This window comes from Podarcis cretensis (assembly GCF_951804945.1).
Source record: "Podarcis cretensis genome assembly, chromosome: 6".
In the NCBI taxonomy this organism is placed as follows: domain Eukaryota; kingdom Metazoa; phylum Chordata; class Lepidosauria; order Squamata; family Lacertidae; genus Podarcis; species Podarcis cretensis.
The window spans coordinates 78,976,794-78,999,717 of record NC_137175.1 but is presented as its reverse complement, the minus strand read 5'-3'; the positions used below and the strand labels follow the sequence as shown (position 1 = coordinate 78,999,717).

At 42.6% G+C, this 22,924-nt stretch overlaps 2 protein-coding genes across 3 annotated transcripts in view; one reads left to right on the top strand and one right to left on the bottom strand.

Annotated features, from left to right (window-relative positions):
- LOC307218812 (putative oxidoreductase ZK1290.5) overlaps positions 1 to 18,506 on the bottom strand; it is a 71,821-nt gene extending 53,315 nt beyond the window's left edge. The window contains exon 1 of one of the 2 annotated variants that reach the window (XM_079981697.1): positions 18,307 to 18,506. In XM_079981697.1, coding sequence (XP_079837823.1) covers positions 18,307 to 18,427 — 121 coding nt within the window. In that variant the 5' untranslated portion in view covers positions 18,428 to 18,506. The remainder of the gene's footprint in view (positions 1 to 18,306) is intronic. The other variant, XM_079981699.1, reaches the window with a different exon arrangement.
- A 6-nt stretch (positions 18,507 to 18,512) lies between these two features.
- The window catches only part of DPH5 (diphthamide biosynthesis 5), a 30,903-nt gene continuing 26,491 nt past the window's right edge, over positions 18,513 to 22,924 (top strand). The window contains exons 1-3 of the mRNA XM_079981769.1: positions 18,513 to 18,610; positions 20,856 to 21,083; positions 21,167 to 21,291. Coding sequence (XP_079837895.1) covers positions 20,949 to 21,083; positions 21,167 to 21,291 — 260 coding nt within the window. The 5' untranslated portion in view covers positions 18,513 to 18,610; positions 20,856 to 20,948. The remainder of the gene's footprint in view (positions 18,611 to 20,855; positions 21,084 to 21,166; positions 21,292 to 22,924) is intronic.

Sequence of the window (22,924 nt, the reverse complement as noted above, 5' to 3'; positions counted from 1 at the left end):
GCAAATTCCACTGTCGAACAGCTCTTACTGTCAGGAAGTTCTTCCTAATGTTTAGGTGGAATCTTCTTTCTTGTAGTTTGGATCCATTGCTCCGTGTCCGCTTCTCTGGAGCAGCAGAAAACAACCTTTCTCCCTCCTCTATGTGACATCCTTTTATATATTTGAACATGGCTATCATATCACCCCTTAACCTCCTCTTCTCCAGGCTAAACATGCCCAGCTCCCTTAGCCGTTCCTCATAAGGCATCGTTGACCAGGCCTTTGACCATTTTGGTTGCCCTCCTCTGGACACGTTCCAGTTTGTCAGTGTCCTTCTTGAACTGTGGTGCCCAGAACTGGACACAGTACTCCAGTTGATGTCTGACCAGAGCAGAATACAGTGGCACTATTACTTCCCTTGATCTAGATGCTATACTCCTATTGATGCAGCCCAGAATTGCATTGGCTTTTTTAGCTGCCACGTCACACTGTTGGCTCATGTCAAGTTTGTGGTCTCCCTTTTCACATGTACTGCTCTCAAGCCAGGTGTCACCCATCTTGTATTTGTGCCTCTCAATTTTTTTGCCCAAGTGCAATACTTTACATTTCTCCCTGTTAAAATTCATCTTGTTTGTTTTGGCCCAGTTCTCTAATCTGTCAAGGTCGTTTTGAAGTGTGATCCTGTCCTCTGGGGTGTTAGCCACCCCTCCCAGTTTGGTGTCATCTGCAAATTTGATCAGGATGCCCTTGAGTCTATCATCCAAGTCGTTGATAAAGATGTTGAATAAGACCGGGCCCAAGACAGAACCCTGTGGCACCCCACTAGTCACTCTTCTCCAGGATGAAGAGGAACCATTGATGAGCACCCTTTGGGTTCGGTCAGTCAGCCAGTTACAAATCCACTGAGTGGTAGCATAGTCAAGACCGCATTTTACCAGCTTCTTTACAAGAATATTATGGGGCACCTTATCAAATGCCTTGCTGAAATCAAGGTAGGCTACATCCACTGCATTCCCTTCATCTACCAGGCTTGTAATTCTGTCAAAAAACGAGATCAGGTTAGTCTGACATGACTTATTTTTCAGAAATCCATGCTGACTATTGGTGATCACAGCATTCCTTTCTAGGTGCTCACAGACTGTTTGCTTAATGATCTGCTCCAGAATCTTTCCTGGTATTGATGTCAGACTGACTGGGCGGTAATTATTTCAGTCCTCTCTTTTCCCCTTTTTGAAAATAGGGACAACATTTGCCCTCCTCCAGTCTGCCGGGACTTCGCCTGTTCTCCAGGAATTCTCAAAGATGACTGCCAGTGGTTCTGAGATCACATCTGCCAGTTCTTTTAATACTCTTGGATGCAGTTCATCTGGCCCTGGAGACTTGAATACATCTAAACTAGCCAAGTATTCTTGTACTATCTCCTTAGTTATTCTGAGCTGTGTTTCCTCTGCTGAATCATTTGCTCCAAATTCTTCAGGTCGGGCATTGTTTTCTTTATCGGAGAAGACTGAGGCAAAGAAGGCATTGAGGAGTTCAGCCCTTTCTGTGTCCCCTGTTTGCATTTAACCATCTCCTCCTCTGAGTGACCCCACTGTTTCTTTGTTCTTCCTTTTGCTACGAACATACCCATAAAAGCCTTTTTTGTTGCTTTTAACCTCTCTAGCAAGCCTGAGTTCATTCTGTGCTTTAGCTTTTCTGACTTTGTGTCTACACGTGCTGGCTATTTGTTTGAATTCCTCTTTGGTGGTTTCCCCCCTTTTCCATTTTTTGTACACATCCTTTTTTAATCTTAACTCGGTTAAAAGTTCTTTAGATAGCCACCCTGGCTTCTTTAGGCACCTTCCATGTTTCCATCTCATTGGTATTGCCTGAAGTTGTGATTTTATTATCTCCCTCTTAACAAACTCCCAGCCATCATGAACTCCCTTTCCTTTTAGTATTTCTGTCCATGGGGTCTCACCCAGCACTTCCCTAAGTTTTATGAAGTCGGCTTTCTTAAAGTCAAGAAATTGAGTCCTAGTATGCTTGGCTGCTCCTTTCCGCTGTATAGTAAACTTCAGAAGAGCATGATCACTCGCGCCTAATGATCCTTCCACTTCTACCCCACTAATCAGGTCATCAACATTGGTTAGGACCAGATCTAAAATGGCTGTTCCTCTTGTTGCTTCTCCCACTTTCTAGACAACGAAGTTGTCTGCAAGGCCAGTGAGGAATCTGTTTGACCTTATGCTCTTGGCTGAGTTTGACATCCAGCAAATATCCGGGTAATTGAAGTCCCCCATTACCACTATCTCCCTTCCTTTTGCATGCTTGGCCATCTGTTCCAGGAAGGCATCATCTATGTCCTCCGTTTGGCTTGGGGATCTATAGTAAACTCCCACAATGAGGTCACTGTTATTCTTCTCTCCCTTAATTTTGACCCAAATGCTCTCACTTTGGCTTTGAGGTTCTAAATCTTGGATCTCTTCACAGGTATACACATCCCTGACATATAATGCCACTCCTCCTCCTTTCTTGTCTGGTCTGTTTCTCTGAAATAGATTGTATCCCTCCATTATTACATTCCAATCGTGGGACTTATCCCACCAGGTTTCAGTGATGCTTATTATGTCATATTTAGTTCGCTGTACCAAGAGCTCAAGCTCATCTTGTTTATTTCCCATGCTTTGCGCGTTAGTGTACAGACATTGAAGTCCATTAATCATTCCCCCGTGTCTCTTATTTAAGGATTTTATTTATTTATTTATTTGGGTTAGCAGGAGAGACCTTGCTAGCCCGAGACCTCCTTGGGATAGTGTTGCTTCCTAATTACATGGTCCTTAGATTTAATTACTTACCATTTTTCTACCCTTACACTATTTATTCTAACATGCCTTCCTGGAATTCCAACACTAAGGTCATAGCCCTCGTTCAAGTGCTGAAGTAGCAATCAATATGATACATTCTAAGCAATTAAATATTTGTACAGGTTAGCCTTACATTTTGGTAAGTTATTTTATTACATTCTGAACAATCTAGCCAACTGTGCCTTCATGTCATTATTTATCATGACAACTTAAGAATGATTGCCAGGAAAATAGTAAATTCAACATTGACAGGATGTGTTCCATATTAAAATGCACAAATTGTATTTCTATATAATGATACATGCTACAACTGTATTTAAATGTTACAAAGGAAGTTAGGAAGTATCCAGAACCAACACACTACAGGCATGTAAGGAAATGAATGTGCTTATATAATTACACCATGGAGATATTAATGGAATGTTGAATTATATAACTACCATAGAAAAGCTACTACACTTTTTTTTCATAACAAACTCTTCCCTTTTAATAAGCTGGTGTCGGTGCCAAGGAAATTAGGTTGTAGCTATTGTGTCTCTTTGTGTCTGAATAGCCACTTCCAAGCACACCAAATGAATGGAGTTCATTCAGAGGTCTTGCAAATGGGCTCAGACCCCTTTCGTGCATAATAGAGTCCAGCAAGAAAATTTAGGGCACACAGATCTTCTACAAAAGCCCACTCCTGTATGCAAAAGAACCTGGATCCTTGGTTAACACTGCTCTTTGGGTGTGTTAAGTACGGTATGTTTGAAGGAACTGGCTAGTAACTCCAGATATCATATTTACAGACAGCCACATTTGCAGGAAGCTGCAGCGAAATTTCATGAAACAAGCAAACAAACAAACAAATGAACCAGCCTCTTTCTGAAAACCTTCAGGAGCAGCTTCCCTTCTGGTGAAATCCATACAAATCATAAAACAAATGAACAAATCGTAGATTTGTAGAGCTGGAAGGGACCCTGAGGATCACCTAGCCAAAAATTTAATATTGCAGATGGCAGATAGTTCCTCCTCACCTCCCTTCCAAATTAACAATTAATATACCAGCCAGCAGACACAGACTGGAAAATTACATAATTGCCACCAAACCTTAATTGAAAAGTTGCAGCAATGGCAGTATTGGGGGCGGGGGAGGATGGCCTCTGAATTCTGAACACCACCGCAGGGAGGGACCAGCTGACAGCCTTCTGAGGATTGAATTCTGCCTGTAGGCTGCCAGGTTTCCAGCCTTTATCCAAACCATGCCAGATTCATGCAAGAGGAGAAAAGCTTTAATTCAGGAGTCTTTTCCTTCTCACAGCTTTTAAAGTGATTTCTATGAGCAAATAGCTATGATTTTTATTAAATTTTAATATATAATTATAACAACAACAGAGCTAAATGTAAATAAACAATGCTCCCTCCCACCCCATTATCAAACTAGCTTGCCTGAGAGTAATGGTCTCTTTCTTCTTTCCACAGAGGTTCGGTACAAGGTATTACTGGAATCCACAAGTATTTGACCTTTCCGACCTGGACCAGGGTCCAAGATGCTTACCCAAAAATGTCCACCCAAAATTTGAGACATAGATGAAGACCATATTTCTAAGGCAGAGGCTAGCAAACCGGTGTCATCAGTTTACAAAACACTGAATGTCTCTGGCTTTTCTTCGCCTCATGAACAGCTATTTTTATGATTTAAAGTTGCAATCCTGTACGCACTTACCTAGGAGTAAGCCCAACTGAATTCAGTGTTCTAAGTAGACATGTACAGGATTGTGCTATGATTCTTACTAATTTGCAAATGTACTAAGGAATCACAATCTCATTCTTGATCTCCCTTTAATTTCAAGCAGATGGCTTTAAAACTTAATATAATTATGGTAAATTGTGAAAGCAGCTACATCTGCAACAATCACCTTTCCTCCCTGATCTGGCTGCACACTTTCTGTTCCGTGTATAGTTCTGGATGGAGACCCCAAGAAGTCTGCACAATGCTCTGAACATTGAACAAAAGCTATAAAGTGGTATCCAGCTAAGACAAACCCAGAATAGACCAAATTGCTAAAGTGTGCTAAATTAGTGATGTCCTTTAATTTCAATGGGTGAACTCTAAGGAGGACTACTAAAATCCAGAGATGATAAGTAACAACGTTTTATGTTATTGACTCTTTGGCAGTTATACAATATTATCATCATCACATTATATAAACAAAGGGACTGCTCTTAAGTTTTTCAGAGTTATGTTTATCTTTTATTCATGTATTTTGCCTCTGCTGAGAATATCCTATTACTGTTTTTTAGCCCTCTGAATTAATTTCCTGACAAAAAGGCTTAGAAGTTTTTAACTGTTGAGCTTCCTACAGTACAATTCGGAATGACACCCCAAATATTTACAACCTTTATCTATATCCTCTGAAATGTTGTTCCCATAAAAACAGGATGTGTGCTAAGGAAACCTATAGGTAGTTATACAGAACTCATTAACCTTGAGTAAAACCATCTTGTGTCTTTAGCTCTAGTTAAAACTGAGAAGAGTCCTTGCAGGATGTGGCCATAAAGTGGAAAGCTGATCCATAATAGCATACGCATACTAATTTATTTTGACATCCAGTCTTTCATTTCTGTGGAGTTACTCAACATTTGGACTACATCGTGGGAATGTTTTAACTAAACCTGGATAGGCCTTTCAGTTCCACTGTTTTGCTTAAGATATGTATCATTTCCAAAGCAACTCTTGCATAAAATAATCAGGCAACTTCATGTTATTTTTCTGATAAAAAACAATTAAAGTACAATTACATCTGTACAATCATGTTTCAGTAACACAGCTTTAAAAAAACACAAGCAACCATGAAACGTTCAGCATGCTTCTCTTTCTTTAAATCCTTGTACAGACTATCCTTACAGCAAACCAATGCACTAAAGTTAATTCTTTTAGGAAATAGTGACCATGTGTGAGTTCTGATATTTAGAAATTAATTACACCAGAAGGGTCTCGCTAATACATTATGCCAACTTCCAAGAAGACAAGCTCATATAGGAACATAAGCAGCTTATACCCCAGCCAGATGGGCGGGGTATAAATAATAATAATAATAATTATTATTATTATTATTATTATTATTATTATTATTATTATTATTATTATACAAATTCAGACCATTGGTCCATCTACCTTAGATACTGTCTACCTTAGATACAAACTTGGCCCTCCAACTCTTTGGGAACTACAATTTCCACCATCCCTGACCACTGGTCCTGTTAGCTAGGGATGATGGGAGTTGTAGTCCAAAAACAGCTAAGGGGGGCAAGTTTGGCCATCACTGGCAGTGGCCCTACAGGGTTTCAGACAAGGTGTCCTTCCCAGCCCTACCTGAAGATGCTGGGGATTGAACTTGTAACCTTCTGCAGGCAAAGCAGACACTCTATCCCTGAGCTTCAGCCTTCCCAAACACATACAACTTTGTATATGTACAACTAGTTCTCAAAATATTTGCCTTAAACATTCATAGAGGCATCCCACTAATCAAACAATCCTAACAGAACATCAGTCGTTTCATTTCCAACACACCTTTTACTTCTGAATTTTTCATATGGCACCTGAGACTGTTAAAAAGCAGAAGTAATAACAGAATGAGAAAAACTGAAAGACTGGGGGGGGGGGGCGGACCACAGGGCATACATAAAGAAGCCATAAACATTAGCATTTCGGATGAAGATAATACCTTAGCTATGGTTAGTGCATAATTACATACTTGGAAGTAGGGTCCTCTGTTTTATTTTTGGCACCAAAATTACTTCGGAATGCATTTTCCACAACGAAATTATTACTTCAGAGGCTAGTACACCCTTCTACATGTCTCTGATGTACGACATCTGATCAGTTTATCTACCCTTCCTTCTTTTTTCAGTTCCCCAAGTGGTTTCTCAGCATCCCACCACAGCAAGTCTAAGGGAATGTTTATGCGTGACAGCTACAGGGATGATCTATGGCTACGTAGGAGCAGGAACCATGCTCCTGTGTATTAACAGTATTTCTGAGAGTAGCATCACTAGACAGCTGAGCAGGCAGAGGGCTCAGTTCAAAACAGGATTCAGATGGAGAACGAGGCAGATCCCACTTGATGGCCTAAGCCGTGAATGGGGAACCTCAGCCCCAGGGGCCAAACGCAGCCTTTGAGCCCTCTCTGTCTGGCCCTTCAGACTCTCCCCAAGCAACATCTTACTGGCTCTGATTTGCAGTCTTCTTTATGCCAGGCTAGAATGAGTGCTTGAACTTGTGCTTCTTGCTTGCTTGCCTGGAGGACAGGAGTTGCTCTGCTTGTCCTGCTCACCAGTGCCATTGTGGTCCCTGGAAGTTGGGCCAGAATGGGACCATGGGCTAAAAAAGGTCCCCTATGCAGATGCTAGTAAGCCGGTCCACACAAATGTAATATGGGAGTGTGATGGGATAATGAGCTGCTTGTGCGTAAAAGGTGAATCCCTCAGAGCTTTGCAAAGGTTTCAAAGTTCTGCCTTTACGGGAGCCTCAAGGCATGACTCCCTCAATCGCTGGCAGAATCTGTCAGTGGGCATTTCCGGAATTTGCGCCAACATAAGAGTTCCTTAACGGGAACTCTCCTTCGGGATTCTCGGCGTGACAGCTTCCTGCGAGGGGTAGGTGTACCCAGAGGAGGTCCTGAGACCTCCCCGCTGTTCTCACTGGAAGTCTCCTGGAGCCATCCCTCCGACTGAGTTTCTCCATGAGCTCTCTCTCTCCCCCTGCTGGTTCCTTCCTCTGCATCCGAGGGTCTCCTAGCCTCCGTGAGCCCCTCCACCACCTGACTCTCCGATGGCAGTTCCCTGACAGGGAGGGTCAACCCCAGGACAGAATGACCTAGACAAAGACCTAGAAACATTTATAGCCTGGGCAGAGAAAACCAATAGGATGGAAAGAGGGAGGCTAGCCCCAAGAGACAGCCATTCACACAACAGGAGGCTCTTGGGTGAAGACCAGACTGAACCTGACAGACAGCACTCACTCCAGCAACAGAGTAAAGATTCAGAGCGCGCTGCATAATACACTAGTGGCCAAAATTGTAGAAACCTTTCAGGAAAAGTGTATTTCAGGGCTTGATGGCTCATAACACCACTTTTTTTTTTAGTAATACCATAAAATTATATATCAATGGAATGACAAATTTCTAAGTGTCTAACTTGCTTTAAATAAAAATTTAAAAGGTATTTCTGCAGCTCACTTTGAAGTGTTACCTGCAGTAAAGAGGCGAGGATGTGAAACCAGAGCACAGAAAGCCAGGTGATTAAAGTCCCTTCTATGCAGGAAATTTCATAAGCTGTGCTACAGCACAGCACACTTTTATTTAAATGTCTTTATGGAGAAAGTGCCAAAATCTTGAAGCCTTTTCTTTCACTCAGCACTTTCCCACCGTTGTGAGAACGATTTCTCATTAACAACCAAATTGTTTTTAGATGCTCTGCTATAAGATGTTTCCTTAGAAACCGTTTGGTAAAAGGCTGTGGCTTTCTTCCATAGAAAATCTCAAGCAGTGAAAAGGCAGATTTTCTGGCATAAATCAAATCCAATTTCCAGGGTTCACTAAACCTTTTCTCCTCAGAATAATGTTTTGTGACTAGATCTGAACAGTTAATAGTGCACGAAGAATTGCTGGTGTGAACCAGTTTTCAATGATTTCCACTCTACTCCTTTTGTTACAGCCAATTGAAATAACTTCCAGTACTTCTTATACCTGGACGGATCCTTGGGCTTGCCTGTTCTTCTTTTCTTCCTACCATCAGATAGGAAGAAACCAAAGAAGTATTGTTAGCTCTGTTTTTCACATGAGAGAAATCAAAAGAATTCACAGATTTAATACTTTCGGCACAGGATAAATTCCTTCCCTTCTAAGATTAAGCCTTCAGATTACCTGTCTGAAATAGCTCAGTATATTGTTTTGCTGCCTATTTAGAATACTGTGTGTGTGTTGTGACACAATTAAATATCCTGAGACAATTAATGTCTCAACTGCAGTAGTTGTGGCACTTTTTCTACCTAAGGGATGCTATTACATCTGACTAAAAGCATCATAATTGCATTATAATTCTGCATACTGAAGACTAAAGATCTTGAACAGAGAATGCTCAGTAGCCTCACAGAACTGCAGTTCACAATATTCCTGGGGGAAATTCGCTGCAGTTAAATCAGTGTGTAGAATAGAAGTACAATCAGTTGTAAACAACTAATGCATTCTGTGTTAATCTCACACATTTTTATATTTATTACATACTGACATAAATCCCTAGGGTGCAGGAATACTAACATTAATAAAAAATGTTGAGCCCATGAGAGTGTGTGTGATACAAATCAAATATAATCATCATCATGTAACTAGCAAAATTTCTTTTTATTATAGTTGGGGGGGGGAAGCACCCATATATTGCAATGATTCCTATTTAGGACAATACATTAGCTGTGTTTGCATGTAACAATAAGCTATCGTTTAGAATGAGGAGAATGAGCCAGATTGAGCCTCACACTCATGCACACTCCTTTTGTGTCACTGCAAGAATATCAGAAGCTTTCACTTCTTTTTGAATAACCACAGTTTAGCCTTATTCTGAAACAACTGTGGTTAATTTTTAATTTTTTAAAACCAACTTAATAGCCTATAGTTCAAATGGCCTCGGCCCAGTATACCTGAAGGAGCGTCTCCACCCCATCGTTCTGCCCGGACGCTGAGGTCCAGCGCCGAGGGCCTTCTGGCGGTTCCCTCATTGCGAGAAGCAAAGCTACAGGAGACATCTTAAGGCAGCCCTGTTCAGGGAAGTTTTTAATGTGTGACATCTTAGTGTATTTTTGGTCTTTGTGGAAGCCGCCCAGAGTAATAAGCCGCCCAGAATAATAAGTTTATAATTATTATTATAAAATTGGGTTGTTTCAACAAACCATTGTTGTGATAAATCAAGGTTTGATTAATTGCAACAAGCTGTGGTTAAGCAAAAAACAGAAGTGAAAGCTTCTGATCTCCTCCTTGTGGCCATGCCAGAGGAGGGAAGTAAATGTACCGGTACAAGTTCAAGGCTTCGGTGCAGCTTGTTCTTGTAATAAACTTGAGTTTATGTCCAAATGAAGCCATTTAGTTTCATTCACACATGCAGGGTCTTATTCAGCAGAATAGGCACATAGCATCAGAAATTGAGTAGGTTTAATCTCCCACTTTTCCTTCTCCCTATAAATGTCAGTCATGGGAGAGAGTAAAGGGGCATATTTGCAGTCACAGCTAAGGTGGGAACTAAAGCTGATGGTGACCCAATTTCTTGCAAGGAGTATGCTTTTGTTCTTCCCTAACAGTCTTGCCAACCCATTTACTTTGGTTCACAGAACATTCTGGAAGGGTGGGGGGAAGACAATGAGAATGTACCTTCCCTGCCCAACTGCCCAAGCCAAACTAAAATGACCAACTTACTTTAGCCTCAAGACATTCACTTTGTTCAGGGATAAGGAAGATATGCTTTAACAGAAAATGGCACAAAGGCCAATTTTGTGATTCCTGATTTACTATTTCTACTATTCTGCTATTTAAGTATACAATGGTATATGAAAACCTGAAGGATGTAGTTAGGGGCATTAAGGGTGCATTCCTATGCACACTTACCTGGGAGTTCTGGTGCACGAAAATATGAATATATCCTAAATATGTCATGCAGCATATTAATGCTCTTTGGTTCCCCAAGAGCAAAAGGAAAGGCACACTACATAAAATTCAGAAGCTACCATCTCATTAAAGAAAGACTGTTTATTAAGTGGTACTGCCTTACCCGTTTCTCCCTTTTAAACTGAGAAGCAAAAAAACTAAGCAAGGCATTGATTATTCTTCTGTGATTTCATGGTAAGCAACCTGCAAGTGCAACTTTCTGATATACATTATTTTGGGGGGGGGGGGGGATTTTTAATTCAGCCATCTACATACCATAGCTGTCTCCCTTGACAAGAAGCACCGACAAACCCAAGGGGAGCAGAAAATCAGCATTCTCCCCCTGACTCAGCTGAAGGCACAATGGCTGCAACCCAAGTTGCAGCCTCACGTGATACAGCCATTCAGGTCCCGTTTTTTGTACATAGCCTCTGGCTAAGAAAGAAAAGCCATGAACTACAAATGTGGCATGTGAAAGGGGGGGGGATGCTAGAAAGCTTCCCTAGATTTTAGAAGTACTGTGGGAGAAAGACAAACACAGTTATCAGGTTTAAGGACATTAACCATGTGTTGAAACAGTCCAACAACTTTGTGTACCAACACTTTACAAAGAAATGCACACCTGTGCATTTTCTACAAAGCCTTTTTCAGTTCTGTATGAAGCACAGTACTGAAGACTGAGAATAGGAAGCATTTACCTATTTCTTACCTATTTCAATTGCTCTTAGGCTGACTCACAGAATAGATTGGAATTTGTCAATCTGTGCCACAAGTGGACAAGGAAGTTGTTAAGTGGTGACATTCCTGGACTCCAGAATGAGTACAGTCATACCTCGGGTTGAATGTGCTTTGGGATGAGCGCGTTCAAGTTACGCTCCGCGGCAACCCAGAAGTAACGGAGGGCGTTACTTCCGGGTTTCGCTGCTTGCGCATGCGCAGACACTCAAAATGCTGTCACGCACATGCGCAAATGCAGCGAAAAGTGACGCGCGCGTGCGCAGACATGCCGTTGCTGGTTACGTTTGCTTCTAGATGTGAACGGGGCTCCGGAATGGATCCTGTTCACATCTAGAGGTACCACTGTATCCACAGGCCTGGCTTCTGCCTATCTGAACCACTTTCTGCTTCTCAGCTCAACAGACTGGAGGAAAAACCCAGAGAAGCACGACCAAAGCAGGGCCACATCCTAGCTTTCCCAAACTTGAGTCTCCCACTGTTTTTGAACAGCTCCCATCATCTCTGATCACTGGTCCTGCTACCTAGGGTTGATGGGAGTTGTAGTCCAAAAAAAAAAAAAAAGGTGACCCAAGTTTGGGGAAACACTGGGGAAAGAAGGTACAATGGGCTTTTACGATTGTGACGAGCTGAAGTTACTTTGTTGAAACTTTCAGAGTTGTAGCCAACTCAGTTCCTTGCAAAGCGGACCCATTGAAAGGAATGAACCTGTTCATTGTGCCCATTAACTTCCATGAGTGTGTAGGACTAGCATTCGATACAATCCTGAATTCTCAAGGTTACGTTAACAGTTTGCTACTAATTGACTCTGGATAATGGAATAAAAACTGAAACATGCTCTCATTTCAAATTAAAAGTTTCCACCCCTTTCTATTTTGTAGCACCATTTGGATCTGTATCAAACCGGAAAGCAAAACGGTTTCAAAAACAAGAAGGAATGTTGTTCCCAAAGCCTCGACTCCTCCACATAGGCAGAAGAGTGGAAGAAAGAGAAATGGAAGTGATGCAGAAATAATCCTCCCCTCCTTTCCTGTGTTAGAAAGCAGTATCAGCGAGTATTCCATATCCAGACTACTGGTGGGGGAAATCACCCAGCAGCAATATCAAATTTTTAGGGGAAAGCTGTACATGCCAGGACAGAGGGCATACGTTAGCCAAGGGTGTACAGCCTCCATATTCAATCAAAATAATAATGTAAGAATTCAGCAAATAATGTTGGTGTGTTCACAACACAACATTAATTAGATAAAAACCAAACTTTCTTAAAAAATAAAAAATAAAGCAGAAATATTTTAATTGACCAAGCTAGCAATAAAATTAGTTGAAATTAGTTGAAATTAGAATTCTTTCCCATAAAATACTAACTCATGGCTTTGGGATGGGTGGGTGTCACAGCAGATCATATGGATTTGTGCCTGAAATTGCTTAAGAATAATTCTGATAAAAACAACTTAAAGACAGCAACTTGGCTTATGAATTTCCTTTCCTTTATTGTCATTATTTTTCAAATATGTATGCACAAGCTATAATTGAGTGAATTGCTCAGCTAGCCACAAATCCTTGGCATTAGAAAGCAGCCAGAAGAAAATACTTGGCCATCTGTTTCTTATACTGTAAAATCCCCTGAATTTATTCCACCATATCCAGATGCTTTTCACAAACTCAAAAAAAAAAAAAAAAAATCTCTAACAAAGCCTCATGAACTGATCTTCCTTCATCATTGCAAATTCAGGTTAACAGAATGGATTGCGCTATTTATGTTAATAGATTCGTTTTCTTCTACTCTGGATAGTGAAAGATATTCAGGGTTGTGTCTAATGATGACTTTGGACTTGCACAAGGGCTTCCAATAGCACAAGGCACATCAGTTTTGCCAATTCCTGCTACTCATTGCGCCCTCTGTTCCCAAGGTTTTCCACAACCTTGAAAACAACCTATCTGAATACATCTCCCCTCATTTGGCTAGCATCTATGAATATTATAGTTAACCTCATATTCTGGATCTTTCAGAAATTGCGTAGATAAACCAAGTTGTACTTGTTGATTTGATTTGATTTAATACTTGTATTCTGCTTTTCCAGCAACAGAGCTCAAAGCAGCTCACAATAATCACATTTAAAAAACAACAAAGACTGCAATAGCTATAATATCGAACACAATAACATATAAATAAAGCAAACAACAGGAATAAATTCACCAAAACAATTAGTAGAATCCAAGAAAATCATAGTAACTTAGTATTGCCAGGATACTTCCCCCAGAGAAACACCACGAGAAGTTACAGGAGGGTGGGGTAGAATCTTATTTAGGATGGTTTTCAATTTTATCTGCTAGGAGTTAGGTAAGGCTAAGAGACTGAGTTTCATTCAGTAAAGAATAAGCAGGAATTGGAACCCAGAACCACCTGAGCTAAGTTCAGAACTCTGTGTACTACACTAGCATTCTGGCAGCATGTTGTTTCACAGGCTCGTGCTACTTAAAACCCTGAAATTCTAATAATTACGTCAACCAGAATTCTTTTTTATTTAAACAAAGGATGTCCAATCGAAACAAAAATTTCCCCTTCACAATAAGGAGACCAAAAACTGTGCAATGTTTAAAAGGCAGCTTTTAAAATGCCGCAGAAACCAGGGTCATTCTTTTAAGAACATGTATCATATAAAGTTCCAGAATTGTTACATGGTGAACAGCTTTGCAACTATGGGTTTCTCTTCTGTAATTTAATAAAATGCTTATAGAAGTTATCTTGCTGAGACTACAACTAATGAAATACTTCTTAAACACCAGGAGATTCCATTTATTAAGTCTCTCGCCTCCCACAATGGCTTTCAACAATAAAGGCACATTGAATGCACTGTGTGGCTTCCAAAAAGCTGCTCTGGTTGCTGTATTATTTTTTCCAATTGTTTTTAGCCGTTATGCTGCAATGAAGCTTTTAAAAAGAAGTTTTATACGGCTACAGAAGCCTTTATAAAGGCCAGGAAGTGACGCCTCCTTACTTATTAGAATTAGAGTGTACGATGAGCACCATGTGGTCCTATTTCAAAGGGGTTTCAAGAAGAGGAGATATTCTGCAGATTTTAATTAAACCAGCAGTTCTGAAACTGTGTTTTAGGGACCCTGGAGTTCCTTGGGAGGCTTAACCAGGATTTCTCAAGAAGATCAGTAATTTTGGACGAATATCCCTAAAAACAAAACTTGTTCCTCATCATCTTAAATGACACACAAGCACAGAATCACCTTAAGCATTTCAGATATTGCAGTTGCCTTGACGTATTATTTACTCAGGTTTCCCACGCCCACAGAGCTCCTGATTTCCCACTTTCTACCAGCTTCTTGGGCTGCAGATCACTGCAGATGGTGACAGCAGTCACGAAATTAAGACGCCTGCTTCTTGGGAGAAAAGCAATGATAAACCTAGACAGCATCTTTAAAAGTAGAGACATCACCCTGCCAACAAAGGTCCGTATAGTAAAAGCTATGGTTTTCCCAGTAGTGATGTATGGAAGTGAGAGCTGGACCATAAAGAAGGCTGATCACCGAAGAATTGATGCTTTTGAATTATGGTGCTGGAGGAGACTCTTGAGAGTCCCATGGGCTGCAAGAAGATCAAACCTATCCATTCTTAAGGAAATCAGCCCTGAGTGCTCACTGGAAGGACAGATTGTGAAGCTGAGGCTCCAATACTTTGGCCACCTCATGAGAAGAAGAGAAGAGAAGACTCCCTGGAAAAGACCCTGATGTTGGGAAAGATGGAGGGCACAAGGAGAAGGGGACGACAGAAGATGAGATGGTTGGATAGTGTTCTCGAAGCTACCAGCATGAGTCTGACCAAACTGCAGGAGGCAGTGGAAGACAGGGGTGCCTGGCGTGCTCTGGTCCATGGGGTCATGAAGAGTCGGACACGACTAAACAACTAAACAACAATACCAGCTTCAAATATTCTTTCAATAGGAAGAGGAAAACTGCTCTTCGGGATTTTACTTGAGACCTCAGCAAGGAGTGCCTTACTATCAACGAGAGTTTTGCCACTAATTTTAGCAGACACAGAGCAAGTTCTTATTGCTTGGGCTCTGCTGAGCAGCCAACCCAGATGCCAGTTTTGATAGCTGCAGGGTGTGCGAGTGTGTTTGCGCACGCACAGTCTTTTTAAAAAGTTAACAGCGGGATCAGTTCCAGAGAAAGCCAAGTGTGTCGTAATGCAAGGAAGCCCTTTTCCCCCCACATCAACTGCAGTTCAATGAACAAAATAATCCCTTTCTCCACTTCTCAAAGGGGCGTAGCTAGGGAAAGAACATTTATTTGCTGTGCTCCACTGATGAGAGAAAAAGACTTTCCAAACTTCATAATGAAAACTCGCATGCCTGAGCAACTAGGGAAGAGTGACCTCCTGCTAATTTTATGTAGTTCTTGAATGCAAGTAGCTGGTGAATACTATGCTGCTGCGCCGTGAGCTGATGCAGCATAGTGGCCATGGACAGGCAGAGAAATAACCCTTTCCTTTTCTCTTAGCCACAGGTAAAGGTTTTAATGCTCCCTTTCATTGCCTATTACGCATGCGAATTTCCACCCACCTTTCATTTTTTTGAGTTAATCACTATGTAGGGGTTATTAAGATGGTGAAGCACTTTGAACACTTGAAGTGTACTACATAAAAGCTAATTAGCATTATCATTATCATCACTGGATGTTTGGATGCTTGACTGATGAAAGGAAAGTGATTAACACTCCTAAGGCAAAGAGGACCAGCAAGGAGATATTACATCACCAAAGACCATTTTCTGATGCCTCGCTGCCAACATCTACAAAAACAAAAGCCCTCTTTCCCCCACAATTTTCTGTCCTTGGGTTGTGCATGGGGAAATAATTCTACAGGAGGAGGAACAGGATTTAAGGTATGGTCACAGAGCCAAGTATCACCATCCAAACATCTCCTTAATGAAACGAGGCTCCCAGTAAGGGTGGGCTCAAACCACCAACCTTCTGGTTAACAGCCAGACACACTGAGCTATTGCTTTTCATTACCAAGTATCCAGAGGCCTAACCTACATCACAGAGTTCCTTGGAAGATCAAAGGTGGGCATATGATGATGGTGAATGCAATGAAGCAAATAAAACTATTGCAGGTGATCTGTTGATTATCCCATAGGGTTTGTACTGCAAGGGCAAAACTCATGCTGTTGGCCTTTCTTTCTTTTTTCCAAGTTTTTATTTATACTTTTCAAATTTATACATTTCATTAATTATACAATCATTTCAAGGTTTGACTTCCTTAAGCCGTTGCCCTTTCTTGTTTGCGAGCTGCTTTGTGATTCATGAGGGAAAAGAGGCAGGAACGGGGTTTTGTGTGTGTGGTTATATTATTATATTATATTATAGGAATATAATGAGTGTCATCAACAAAGCGCATGAGGGGGCAGCTTATGTTATGTTATAATGTTATAATATGTTATATTGTATTATATTATATCATATTATATTTATTGTATTTTTTTATTATAGAAATGTAATGAGTGTCATCAACAAAGCACACGAGGGGGCGGCTTACGTTATGTTATAATATGGTATATTGTATTGTATTATATCATATTTATTATATTATTATATAATATATAATATATAATTATTATATAATATAATTATTATATTATATATAATATAATGAGTGTTATTAGCAAAGCGAGCAAAGGGGCGGCTTGTTATAATATGTTATATTGTATTACAGTGGTACCTCGGGTTACATACGCTTCAGGTTACAGACTCCACTAACCCAGAAATAGTGCTTCAAGTTAAAAACTTTGCCTCAGGATGAGAACAGAAATCGTGCTCCAGCGGCGCTTCAGGTTAAGAACAGTTTCAGGTTAAGAATGGACCTCCAGAACGAATTAAGTAACCCGAGGTACCACTGTATATCAAATTATATCCTATTATTTTCATTATATTTTATTATTATAGGAATATAATGAGTGACATTAACAAAGCGCACGAGGGGGTGGCTTACGTTATGTTACAATATGGTATATTGTATTATATTATATATTTATTATATAATAATAATAATAATAATATAATGAGTGTTATTAGCAAAGCGAGGGAGGGGGTGGCTTATGTTATGTTATATTATGATAGGCTTATTTAACTTATATGCAGAATTCATCATGCGAAAGGCTGGGCTGGATGAATCCCTAGCCGGAATTAAGATTGCCGGAAGAAATATCAACAACTTCAGATATGCAGATGACACAACCTTGATGGCAGAAAGTGAGGAGGAATTAAAGAACCTTTTATTGAGGGTGAAAGAGGAGAGCGCAAAATATGGTCTGAAGCTCAACATCAAAAAAACGAAGATCATGGCTACTGGTCCCATCACCTCCTGGCAAATAGAAGGGGAAGAAATGGAGGCAGTGAGAGATTTTACTTTCTTGGGCTCCATGATCACTGCAGATGGTGACAGCAGCCACGAAATTAAAAGACGCCTGCTTCTTGGGAGAAGGGCAATGACAGGCCTAGACAGCATCTTGAGAAGTAGAGACATCACCTTGCCAACAAAGGTCCGTATAGTTAAAGCTATGGTTTTCCCAGTAGTGATGTATGGAAGTGAGAGCTGGACAATAAAGAAGGCTGATCGCCGAAGAATTGATGCTTTTGAATTATGGTGCTGGAGGAGACTCTTGAGAGTCCCATGGACTGCAAGAAGATCAAACCTCTCCATTCTGAAGGAAATCAGCCCTGAATGCTCACTGGAAGGACAGATCCTGAAGCTGAGGCTCCTGTACTTTGACCACCTCATGAGAAGAGAAGACTCCCTGGAGAAGACCCTGATGTTGGGAAAGATGGAGGGCACAAGGAGAAGGGGGCGACAGAGGACGAGATGGTTGGATAGTGTTTTCGAGGTTACCAGCATGAGTCTGACCAAGCTGCGGGGGGCAGTGGAGGACAGGAGTGCCTGGCGTTCTCTGGTCCATGGGGTCACGAAGAGTCGGACACGACTAAACGACTAAACAACAACATTATGATAGGAACGTAGTGCGTGTCATCCACCAGGCGAGCGAGGGGGCGGCCTGCGCACTTACCCAGCCCCAGCATGGGGACCTCGAGGCCGTTGGCGAGGCGGGCCGAGGGCCCCGCGAGCGCCTTCCCGGCCGCCCACGCGCTCATGGCGAGCCGCTCCCACCTCAGCGGCCTAGGCGCCATCCGCGCGCCGCCACCGCCTCCTCCTTCATCTCCTCCTCCCCCCGCAACCAGACGCTCCTCGTTCTGTCTCTCGGCTCCGGCCGCCGCGAAACTGTCGCGAAGCCGCTCGCTTTACGGCAAAGCGGCGGGGATGCCCGGAAGAGGCAGCGGCGGCTTGAGAAGCGCTCCGCTGGCGGCGCACGTGTGAGTCCGGGCGGGGAGGCGGGAGCAAGCGGGGGGGGGGGCGGCGGGGGGAGCGATGGGACTCTCCGGCCAATGGCAGGAGCCGCAGCAGCCGGTGCTAAGCGAGCCCTGCTGTGCATATTGGCGCGTGTACAGGTGTGCATGATGGTGGTGGTGGTGGGGTTTCTCACGTAAGCTTGCAGACCCGTGTCTTGGCCGAGGTCGCCACCTTAGGGGTTATCCCGTATCCCAGTGTATGTCCTGTATTGGTACGGTGTCATGCTGCGTTCGGGGCTGGGGGGGGGGCTATTGGGTGGTTGTTTTTATTTTTATTATGTATTTTGTGGTTTTATATCCTGATTTTATTATGTGAACCGCCCTGAGACCCCCGGGTATTAAAGGTAAAGGGACCCCTGACCATTAGGTCCAGTCGCGGATGACTCGGGGGTTGCGGCGCTCATCTCGCTTTACTGGCCGAGGGAGCCGGCGTACAGCTTCCGGGTCATGTGGCCAGCATGACTAAGCCGCTTCTGGCGAACCAGAGCAGCGCACGGAAACGCCGTTTACCTTCCCGCCGGAGCAGTACCTATTTATCTAATTGCACCTCGATGTGCTTTCGAACTGCTAGGTTGGCAGGAGCAGGGACCGAGCAACGGGAGCTCACCCCCTCGCGGGGATTTGAACCGCCGACCTTCTGACCGGCAAGTCCTAGGCTCTGTGGTTTAACCCACAGCGCCACCCGCGTCCCTTACCCCCGGGTATAGGACAGTATAAAAATTCAATAAATCATCATCATTGATACAGTCTTGTGCTGTCTTTCCCTTTCGCTGAGATTCCCGCATCGCAGGGAGGGTTGGACTAGATGACCCTTGGCTCCCTTTCCATCTCTGCGGACCTGTGATTTGGGGCTTTCCAAAGATGCGCGTTTGAAAGGGTCATGTGGGAAAGGTCACGTATTTAAGCTCTGGGTAGCCAAGCACAGGCAGATTTACAAATTTGTGTGTGAGAGAGGGAGGGAGTGTGACAGATGCCTGAGGGGTCATCTTGTGTTAGGCAGCAGTAGATTGTAATGGGTAGCTTTGAAGTCACTTCAGCACCACAAAAACAACTTAACACCCACATGCCCAGCCCCATATTTTGCCAGAACAAAAGTGGCAACCCGTGTCTACACATGCGCAGTGGGGCTGGAACTCTAAATTAAGTGTTCATACAATTCTCCTATTCTTTTCCCCTTTTTCACCCTCCAAGCAGTCCAGGAGAGCGCACAATTTGCTACTTCCCAACAGTGGGTGGGTTAGGCACAGAGAGAGAGAGAGAGAGAGAGAGAGAGAGAGAGAGAATGGGCAGTCCAAAAGTCACCCAGTGAGCATGAGTTTCGTGCCAGTCCAGCGTAGAAATGCAACCTGCTTCTAGGTCCACTGAATTTAGTGTTTCTTGCTCCCAGGTAAGTGTGTTTCCCACAACTTTACTTGGCTGGCTTTGGGGAAAGGAGGGGGAGGATGAAGCAGTGCTTCTCTGTGTGTTCCCATTGCAGCAAGGCTGCCGATCAGATCAAAGCAATCGGAGCATATAATGCCATCTCTGTCGCAGCTGCACTGACTACCAATCCATTCCTGAGCCCGATTCTTAGTGCTGGTTTAACCAAAATGCACCATATGGACCCCAGTATCCAGTGGTACACATCTCCTGACTCTTACATACCCATCACTTGACACCCTTTATCCAGGTGCTTCTATAAGAGGTTTGGAGGATGGCAACAAAGGACAGGGCCTTTTCGGTTGTGGCTTCACATCTGTGAAACACTGATAGCAACATCCTTTTGGCGCCAGGTTAAAACCTACCTCTTCTCCCATGCTTTTGTAGGAATATGACTACTGTGCTTACTGGTGTTTCTGTATATATAATTTTAGAGGAGGGGTATTGTTGCTTTATTGCAAAACTTGATGATTTCTTAATTGTTATATAACCCACCAAGAGATGTTTTGCACTGGGTGACAAATAAATAGTAGCCATATATTACTTTCTTTTACTGCTTATGGAAACCTGTAATTCTAGAAATAAATTCTGCTGGGGAAAAACCTTATTTGTTTATTTATTGTTGTTGTTGTTAATTGAATGTATATACCGCCCTATACCCGGAGGTCTCAAGACAGTACACAGAACAAAGGGCAGTTCACAGAACAAAATTATTTACAATGTTCCATTTACTAACAACGATGCACTGAATTTCTGATTGCTTTTTTGTTCTGTTTCAACTTTTTGGCAGGTTGCAAAGCCCTCCACCCTGAAATTGGTGTCTATTCTTTTCCATTCCTTAAATTTAATAATAATAATAATAATAATAATAATAATAATAATAATGCTTTACCTGATTGGACTTGGACTTGGAGATGCCAAAGATATTACAGTTAAAGGCCTGGAGGTAATAAAGCAGTGTAGCCGAGTGTACCTGGAAGCCTACACATCGATCCTCACTGTTGGAAAGGAAGCACTGGTACGTAGATGCACCCTAAGTTCTTTGGAGGGATGGTGGGATACAACTCTGGGTGAAATAATACCCCCATTCTTTTCCCCCAGGAGGAGTTCTATGGCAAAGAACTGATTCTCGCCGACAGAGAAACTGTAGAACAAGAAGCAGATACAATCCTGAAGGGTGCCCATCAATGTGACGTGGCTTTTCTTGTAGTTGGAGATCCTTTTGGGTAAGGGGAGGCAACACCTCTAAATATTCCTGTTACCAGTGCCATGTTAAACCTTAACCCAGCGGTTCTCAACCTGTGGGTCCCCATATGTTGTTGGACTACAACTCCCATCACCCCTGAGCTCTGGCCTTGCTAGCTAGGGGTGATGGGAGTTGTAGTTCAACAACATCTGGGGACCCACAGGTTGAGAAAGGCTGCCTTAACCTCTACTTGGTTTATGTGGCAAGGACTGACTTTCAAACATGTTGGCTTTGAGCCTACCCAGGGTTTTGGAGAAGCAGCTATGCTTCTTTTGAATATAAAAAACTGGCTGCCAACATCAAGGGTGGGCAGAAGGATATATTGGGACCTACTGACTGATCTTTGGGGTTTTTGCAGTGGATCAGCAAGTGTTTCGGACTCTGAATTGGTCTAACAATTATATTACTGCCATGCTCTGTACGTGGGGTTGCCTTTGAAAACCGTTTGGAAACTGCAGCTGATGGGGAACTCAGCAGCCAGGTTGCTGACCAGAGCAAGACAGTTTGAGCTTATAACAATAGTTCAGGCATGGCTTCACTGGCTGCCAATTAGTTTCTGGGCTCAATTTAAAGTGCTGGTTTTGACCTATAAAGCTTTATACAACTCAGGACCCCAATACCTCAAGGACCACCTCTGTCTAGGACCTTTGTCACTTGCAAGGGAGGTGCAGAGGTTAACGTGACACGAGAACAGGCCTTTTCAGTGGTGGCTCCCCCATTGTGGAATGCCTTCCCCAGAGAACCATGCCTGGTACCATCATTAGCAACTTTTAGGCGGCAGGCCAAAGTGTTTCTTTTTACCCAGGCTTTAGAGGGTATTATGTATACAGTGGTACCTCAGGTTAAGTACTTAATTCGTTCCAGAGGTCCGTACTTAACCTGAAACTGTTCTTAACCTGAAGCACCACTTTAGCTAATGGGGCCTCCTGCTGCCGCCACGCCGCCGGAGCCCGATTTCTGTTCTTATCCTGAAGCAAAGTTCTTAACCTGAAGCACTATTTCTGGGTTAGCGGAGTGTGTAACCTGAAGCGTATGTAACCTGAAGCATATGTAACCCGAGGTACTACTGTACTTGTAGCCTCTTACCTATTTTTAGTGAGGTGAGTTGTATTAGACCTGCCTTTTTATATATGCTATGACTTTTTTGGATTTGCTGTTATATTATTTCGTAAGACGCTTTGGGTTACTTTCTGGGTTGTTTTTTTAAAAGTTACAAATGTTGTTATTGTTGTTGTTTAGTCGTATCCGACTCTTCATGACCCCATGGACCAGAGCATGCCAGGCACTCCTGACTTCCATTGCCTCCCACAGCTTGGTCAAACTCATGTTTGTAGCTTCGAGAACACTATCCAACCATCTCGTCCTCTGTCGTCCCCTTCTCCTCGTGCCCTCAATCTTGCCTAGCATCAGGGTCTTTTCCAGGGAGTCTTCTCTTCTCATGAGGTAGCCAAAGTATTGGAGCCTCAGCTTCACAATCTTGTCCTTCCAGTGAGCACTCAGGGCTGATTTCCTTCAGAATAGATAGGTTTGATCTTCTTGCAGCCCGTGGGACTCTCAAGAGTCTCCTCCAGCACCATAATTCAAAAGCATCAATTCTTCAGCGATCAGCCTTC